Here is an 8117-nt window from a genome sequence, read left to right as displayed (position 1 = left end):
GCTGGGCTGGAAAGTTTAAGTTGCCTTTGTGCGGCTGTGATGTGCTTTTCTTGCATGTCCTGACCTCCCTCAGGTATAGCTTCTGACTTGTGGTTTCACAGTAATCTCAAGTTATTTGTTAAAAAGGGTGAGTAAAATTATACAGGATAATATTAATTTGCTGCTGTAATTCCTACTGGTTTGAAGGAGGCCAGGTTGTATTTACAGAAAGGATCCTGCACTGATAGAGTAATTCAGTCTGCGTGTGTGCATTTGGTGTGTATTTTCAATGTGAAATTTCCTTGCTGAGGAGCCATTTTGTGGCTCGCTATCGTCAGCTAACGTAAAAATACAAACACCTGTGCACAGAGACATACAGGGGAAGTTTTTGTGTGCTTCTATGTAAATACGTGTATTTAATTATTCAGAATACCTCTGCAGAGATTTTGTCAAAGAAAATTATGGATTCCGCACTTCTGTTCGAAACAAATTTAACTTCTGAGAATTAAACTAAAAAAAAAATACTTTGGAAGAGGAATATATCAGCCTAATAACTGCTTTTGAATGTAAGAAATCTATTTCAGCTTGATTTCTCTTCATATAATTTATAAGAAATCCAGCTGCTAACCTTTTAATGTTTTTAAATGGTGTTCTTTAAAACCTCTGTGGCTCATTATCATAAATATCACAGTTGTATAGAAACCTCACATATCATAGCAGTGAGAATGGGATGGACTGAAACGATAAATCCCAGGAACTTGAGATTTCTTGCTGAGATCTATATAGGGTAATAATTCCAACCACAACTTCAATTTCCCATTGTTACAGTAATAGACTTGGAATCTTGCACAAGAATCCTTTTTCCAACAGGTCTTTTGAAGATAATAATCTCAAAGTCAGCAATTAAAGCCTTGGGATGCATGCAGGTATCACTAAAAATGAATGTTGCTTGGTGGACAAAAATACTCTGTGCAATTCACATGTGAATGAGATTTCTCACAGAAAGGAGTAAAAGTCTAATATAGGAGGCAGAGAAGTGAGCAGAGGGCGATGAGTGACATGTATGTTGTTGTTCACTGAGAGACGCTTGCCAGTATTTTCATTTTGCTTGCATGGGAGTTTGGAGCCTATCTCATACCATGTGGCACATTAAGCACAATAAAGATGTTCATCTGGCAGCTGGAGCATGACTAGGAACATCAAGAGAGTCATATGTACACCAATAAAAGAACTCTGCCTTCATGTAAATAAATATTAGGTCATTGATTTTATTGCTTGTTGAGTTTTTGACAATGAGGCGCAATCACTGGTCAAGCTGGTGCAGCATTACCAACATTTTAGTTTAAGGCTATAGCTGAGCAGTTATTGTTTTTAATTTTTTTGCACTTCTGTAGCACTTTGAACACCAAACATGAATTGGTTTGTTGCAAGTTCTGTACAGTCACAGAGTGAACAAGCGGTCTTTGCTCTGAAGAGCTTCCAGGCTAGTTACACTCCTTACGCTCTAACACAAAGGGAGTGTGCGGGAAGATGCGGGAGGTTGTACTGTGTGGCACCACTCGTCAGGCTGCCACTTGTCCAGTCTGTTACTCTGCAGCTGGGTAGTGTGAATAATGTCAGTTGTCCATCTCCTGGCTTTCCTCACACCTCATCTCTGCAACAAATGCATGAACATCATAACCATGATAATGCATTTTAAGGATCATAGGTCATCATGGACACCAAGCAGAGGAGTGTCATGTAGTGGGAGACCACCTTTTAGGCAGACTGCCAGGAGGTTTGGTCTGTTCTCTCCATGAACCTCGGCAGATTCCTCAGCACGCACTACCCATCCAACTGACATAGATTTTGTTGACTACTTTCATTTTTTTGTTATCTGGGGATTGTTTTAATACTAATCTGAAAAGATCTTGTTGGAAGAACTCTTTGTAATTGGACATTTTATTTCTGAAGAGACATCCATACCTCCTTCTTGAAACCTGGCACTTCTGATCACTTATCTTCTCAGTGGAACAGTTTGAGCTGGTTTCTCTTTTCTTTGCATGTGCTTGTTTATCTTGTACTCAGTTGTTCTTGGTCCCATATGTCCTGGTTTTGCTGGGACAGACTCTTTTATGTGTGAAAAAGACTACAATGTGCCATCTAGTACATTGTCTTGGTTTGAAGAAGAATCAGGTACTGAGATTGAAGCAGATCAGGTATTGGTTTGGAGTGATTTTTGGATTAAGCTGCTATTTGATTTACCTTGAGTTAAGACCCTGCAATGGTGGGCATTCAGCACTGCCTCAGCACCCTCTTTTAATGATTAGCTGAAAAGCTTTCTTCAGTATCTGTCTGGACCTTATGACAACAAAAACCGGTCTAGTTTCTTCTTCTTACATGGGTTAGTACTTGGAGGACACGAGGAGTAATTAGTCAGAGATTCATACACAGGCTTGTGTACAAAGCAAGTTTTCTTCACCGAAGAATAAGAACTGCAAATCCTATTGCCCTAATTTAATGGGCTGTGCTTTTTTAGAGCATCAGCAACGTGGAGATTTAAGAGATACATGTAGTGCCAGAGGCGGGATATCTGAGTAAGGCCATGGAGCTGAAAGTGCCAAGGCCAGCTCCTCAGGCTATACAGCTGTTACTGCATCCTCCTGCAGAGGTGGCTCAGACACTGTGGATTTTGAATATCTGCACTGGCTTTTCCCCAGAAGCCATGGAGTTTTAAGGAAGCAAACGTTCCCCGTGAGGGGCATCGTGAGAATGGCTGGGAATGCAGTGTGATCTCTGGCGATGTTCCCTGGCCATCCCAGCCTAGGAGACATCGTCATTCTGATAAAGTTCACATTTGCCCCTATCTTCAGACTAGGGAATCTGAGGCTACAGTTCTCTTAAACTCTCTCAACAACTGGCTTCAGTTTCATCTCTGTTGGCCCTTGGTCTGAATAATCTTCAGTGTTCTCGAGCCTTATGATCACTTCGTCTCCTTCCACCCACTTTTAATTTTTCTCTTACATATCGGTACTTCTCAGAGCCTTTTAATTTTCTTTCCCTCTCCTTGCTATTAACCTCGTCAAATGCTCTTGTTTCTGTGGTAGAACTGGGAATTGAAAGCATCAGTGCTTTTGGATGAGATCTGGTAAGAAAACAGTTTTCCGCTTTCAAACAACTCTGCTTCTGCCATTCTTGGAAAAGGTTGGAGGGTTTCATAAAGCAAGGTCAGTAGATGAACAAAATCTAGAAGGTCTAAAAGTGTCAAATTCATAACTCTAAGGGAATATAGAATATAGATCCACGTACTTCTCCTGATTCCCTGTGTCAAATCTGCATGTGGTCCTTGAATTTCACAGTGCACGCAGATGGCAGCAAGGTAGGAATCGCAAGGTTTGTGGATGCTGACCAGCAGGATGGGAGATGAGTGCTCCCAGCCAGCTTCACCCCTCTTTTTGAAGCACGACACAGCATGCCCTCCATTTGAATGTGACCCATAGTTGGCTGGTGATGCTGTTGCTCTGAATGATGACATCTGGTTTTATGTGATTACTTTATCACAGGTTTTATTTTTTTTTACTTTTTACTCCCAACATAATTAATTTCTCAGAGAGTGATGCCAAATTTTTCCAGTTGGAAGCTATTCATTGACAGTAAATCACCAGCAGTTTTTGACTGAGAAGCATATATTTATTCTATATAACAAAGTACCTTCCTAACACCCTGTTTCATTGGCTTTTGGTTTTAAGGGAGGAAAAGAGTAAGTTAAAAAAGAATCTACGAATAATTCATCGAGGTTGCAATCTAGTGATTAGTATAGAGAATTTCAACTTCCCACTCTTGTGGTGACAGGAGAATTTTGTCTTGTCTGTGGGTTGATAGCTTTAGGAGATTGCAGTCAATCTGTTACAACGCCTGTCGTATCACCGACATAAATTGCAGCGGGTGGTTTTCCAGCAGGGAGGCCCTGCTAACAGAGAGCCTTCCATCAAAACCCAACTGCGAGCACAAGACCCTTTCCGCGAGCGGTTCCCGCCCTTGGAGAGCAGCGTGGACGCCAGCAGTCTGAGCACTGTGAAATTGTTTTAAACTGCTGCTGTGCCCAAATTCTGTGGGTTTCCCCCCCGCTGCTTCTACTGCAGTGTAAGACTTTGCAAGCGGGGGCCTGCGACGTGACAGACTGAGGTAGGTTTGTCTGGAGGGGCTGGGCTATCTGAGGTGAAAGAGCTTTTGTTTCTTTTTTCTCCCCCCTCTCGCTTTCAGCAAAATGCAATGAAATGGCAAACAGGCCAATGCTGTTCTGGTTGTTATCCCACTGTGAATCCAGGGATAGTTTCTCTTGCCCTCAAGTAAAGCAGAGGAAATGGCAGCAGCTTTTACTTAAAAATATGTAAGCAAGCCCCAAACTTGGGCAGAAGCAGATTCTTCAGGTGCTGGGATCATTTTTGTGCAAGAGACTGTGGTGACTGTAGGGTTTGGACTTCTACGCGAGAGGCAGGCACAAACCCGCAGGATCACTACTTTGTTAAGATCCCGCCTCAGGCTCCTAAAGCTGGTGTTGATACTTGGGGTGTGCAGGAGCTGCAGGGCTGCTGTGAGGGGCAGCAGGGCTGCCCTGGGCTAGACAGAGCCGGTTCTGGGCAGTTCCAGCCAGTTCTGGGCAGCTCCAGGTGGTTCCAGCCAGTTCCAGGTGGCTCCAGCTGGTTCTGGGCGGTTCCACAGCTGCCCCTCAGGGCACAGCTGAGCTCGTCAGCGGGGCAGGTGCTGCCTCTGGGGAAGCAGCTTCAGTGTGTGAGAAAGGGGCAAAGCTGCTGGAGGTGAGGGGAGAAATGGGAGAGAGCGGGAAAACCCCGGGGGTGGAGGAGGAGGAAGATGAAGAGCTGCAGGCGCTGGAGCAGGGATTCCTTGTGGCCCCAAGAGAACCCCCCAAGGAGCAGGCAGGTAAGTCTTGAAGGAAGCTGCAGCCCGTGGAGGGGACTCAGGCTGGAGCAGGGGAAAGGTGTGAGGAGCTGCAGGGAGGAGCCCCGAGGTACCGACCCGTAACCCTGTTCCCTGTCCCTGCCTGCTGCTCTGGGAGAGGAGAGGAGGAGCTGGGGACGAAGGAGCGAGGCTGAGCCTGGGGAAAACCTGGGCAAGGAGGGCCAGTGCGGTTTTCTACTGTTGAGGGACAGTGCGGTTTTCTCATGTTGCCTTTTTCTCACCATCCAAATCTATTTTATCTGGCAATAAATTAGTTTTCCCCAAGTCAATTTTGTTTGGCCTGTGATGGTGATTGCTTGGTGGTCTCCCTCTCTTTATCTTGACCCACAAGTTTTTTCATCTTATTTTCGCCCCCATCCTGTGGAGGTGGGGGAGTGAGAGTGTGGCTGGGTGAGCATCTGGGTGCAGCCCAAGGTCAACGCACCACTGTTGATTTGGCACATCACGTCCCACCTCTCATATTCTGTGCCTTATTCTGAAGTTCAGGTATTGGAGACTTTTAGTTTTGATTAATTTTTAATCTAATTTCAAATTCCGGATCCAGCAACAGTTCTTTTTTTCTGTGTTGGTTCTTCTTTGGGATTCAATGCCAGTGAATACCCAGAGGAAGGATCTCCATGAGGTCCCCTGGGAGCCCTGTCTTCAAGTTGGTATGTCTGGAAATAGATGCAAAATTTGATGAAGTCAGTTTGGGAGTAACTTCCCCAGAGTGGCCAGCCATTATGAGATTCTGTCTGTGCTTTAAGACCAGTTATAGAGATTACATAGTCAGGAAAATCTTAGGTATTGGCCAGGCTGAGAGAGAATCTGGGATTATTTTTTTTTTCTTTTAAAAACAATGAACCTATACAAGAAGTCTATGCAGTGAATTTAAACAATTATGCAAAGTGCTTTATTTTCAGTATAACTCCATTGCCTTTGATCTTCCTTAGTCTCCTTGTCTGTATTCATTTCTGAATTTAAAGATCCAATAGAAATGAAATGTAAAATTAAACCTCTGAGAGCATACAGGTAAGTGAAAATCTACAGCAGCAGAACTCAAGGAGCATGTAGGGAATACAGACCGGATTGTCTGCAACAAAACACTTCATATGCAAATATATTGTTTAGAGATGTCTAAACTTGAGAAGTTTAGAAGTTTTAGCACTTACAGATTTGTGGGGAAGATCTCTTAATTGTAAAACTGGGAGTTACATCACTAATGGTTTTTCCAGTATTTTGTGCAAAGTGAATCTACCAGACCAGAAGGGACTTGAGGCCAAGTCTCAAAACCTTTGTACTTCAGAGACATTTTTCTCTTCATGCCAGCCTTCCTAAATATTTTAAATCTTCCATGTAAAGTGAATCTGGATTATTAACAGCTACTGTTTAATTAAAAGTTCTCATAATCCTTAGTTATATTGACAGTGCAGCTCATGCACTATATTGCAATCCTGGTAGTTAGTAAAAGATGTTGTAGTTTGTTTTTTCTGTTCTGTAATGCCTTTGCTGTGGTTGAATATTCTGTAACAACCAATTCCAAGCTTAAGGAATTACTGAAACTCTGAAACCAATTTGCCAGCAGAAGAATAGCCTTTAGAGATCCTGGGTTACGATGAGAAGGATGACAAGGTCTCTACTGCTATTGCCCAATTTGTAGAACTAGGTGTGCATTTTGTGCATTTGATTTGAGTGATCACAAAATGATTGTGTCCAAAGTGTTTTGTTTATCTCCTACCTCCCCAGTTAGCATGGTCAATATGTCTCCATCCTTCTGAAAGTGTGTATTTGTAAGATTTGTGTATAAATTAGAGTCACACAAATCTAAGCTTCTTTGAAAGCTTTTCTACTTAGATTGGGAGACATTTCTTCCCGAGATCTGTAGACAAGGCAGTAACATAAAGATGTTTGAAGTCTATCAAAGTGCATGCTTATAATTGTGTGTTTTCTTTTTTTCTTTTCTCCTCCCAGTGGAATTTGATGACTGCAAGGGGAATAACAAATTGAACTTCGAAGTTTCTAACCCAGACTTTAAGGTGGAACGTGACGGGTCACTAGTTGCACTAAAGAATATATCAGAAGCTGGCAGAGCCTTGTTCGTACACGCGCGGTCTGAGCATGCTGAGGATATGGCAGAAATTTTGATTGTTGGAACAAATGAAAAACGTGGTGCATTAAAGGTAAGATAAGTACAAAAGATTGCAAGAAAGTGCAGAGGAGATGTTGCTAGATATTTATACATGCCTGCCAGGACTGTGAGCAGTTTTGGTGTTAGCAGAGTCCTCAGTCCAGATACTGCTGGAATGTTATAGCACTTATTTTAACTTAATATACGAATTTTCCAGGTTTTCCAGATGAAAAAGCTAAATGTTCATAAAGAGTTGATTCAAGTGAAAGAGCTCATGTATCAAAATTGGCTGGTGGTTCTGATTGGTTATGCCAGATAACTACAGTTTTGCCATAACTGAAAATCGTAATCTACATGTGTCACTTAATTTACAGAACTCTCATGTTTCCTCCAGGTCTAATCATGTGGGAATGAATTTTATGCTGTGGAATTTAAATTTTCACATAGGTCTGCTTATTTGATAGTTATGTGTTAAACTATATAAACACCTGCACAAGAATAGCAACACATATTTATGCTCTGTCTCTACTCACTGGTGATTTTTGTTCCACTCTGTCTGCTGAATGCCTTGTCCTGTCTTTTCCATTTTGGAATTTCAGTGTAATACTAACCTCATACCATGGGGAAAAAGAGCTTCACACATTGATAGAATTGTTTACTTCACACCACGAAAGTAACAAAAGGCCAGGTGAGATAGCCTTCACTTCTGTGTCGTGGCATTTAGGAGAGAGGCAGGCAAGACACTGGCTTACTAGGCAATTATGCCTGGTACCTTTACAGACCTATAATTTCAAGGCACTATAAAGAAGCCATGATAAAAATGACTGATCTATTGTCTCGTTTTGGTATTTAGACTTTCAGCTGACAACATTCTCATTATATCTCCAACAATAGCTTGGTATAGCTTAAGTCTCCCATTAAAAAAAAAAAACAACCAAAAAAGCTTTAGGGGACTTCTGTAAGTCTGTGGCTGAGGAAAGGTTTTGATCTGCACTTTAAGCAGCACGCAATGTGCATATAGATTGCCAGCAGGAGAGAAAGTACCAGAATGTGTAACTGCAGAGAGCTGATC

The 8117-nt window shown here is 42.3% G+C and overlaps 1 protein-coding gene across 1 annotated transcript in view; it reads left to right on the top strand.

The window, feature by feature from the left end:
• The window catches only part of LOC104494992 (cadherin-13-like), a 75269-nt gene extending 67905 nt beyond the window's left edge, over positions 1-7364 (top strand). Inside the window, exons 3-4 of the mRNA XM_010137904.1 lie at positions 6889-7097; positions 7263-7364. Coding sequence (XP_010136206.1) covers positions 6889-7097; positions 7263-7364 — 311 coding nt within the window. The remainder of the gene's footprint in view (positions 1-6888; positions 7098-7262) is intronic.
• Positions 7365-8117: the final 753 nt, after the last annotated feature.

This window comes from Buceros rhinoceros, unplaced genomic scaffold, assembly GCF_000710305.1.
Source record: "Buceros rhinoceros silvestris isolate BGI_N320 unplaced genomic scaffold, ASM71030v1 scaffold19090, whole genome shotgun sequence".
NCBI classification, from domain to species: Eukaryota; Metazoa; Chordata; class Aves; order Bucerotiformes; family Bucerotidae; genus Buceros; species Buceros rhinoceros.
Note: the sequence above shows the minus strand (reverse complement) of the source record. Positions and strands in the feature narration are given on the sequence as shown.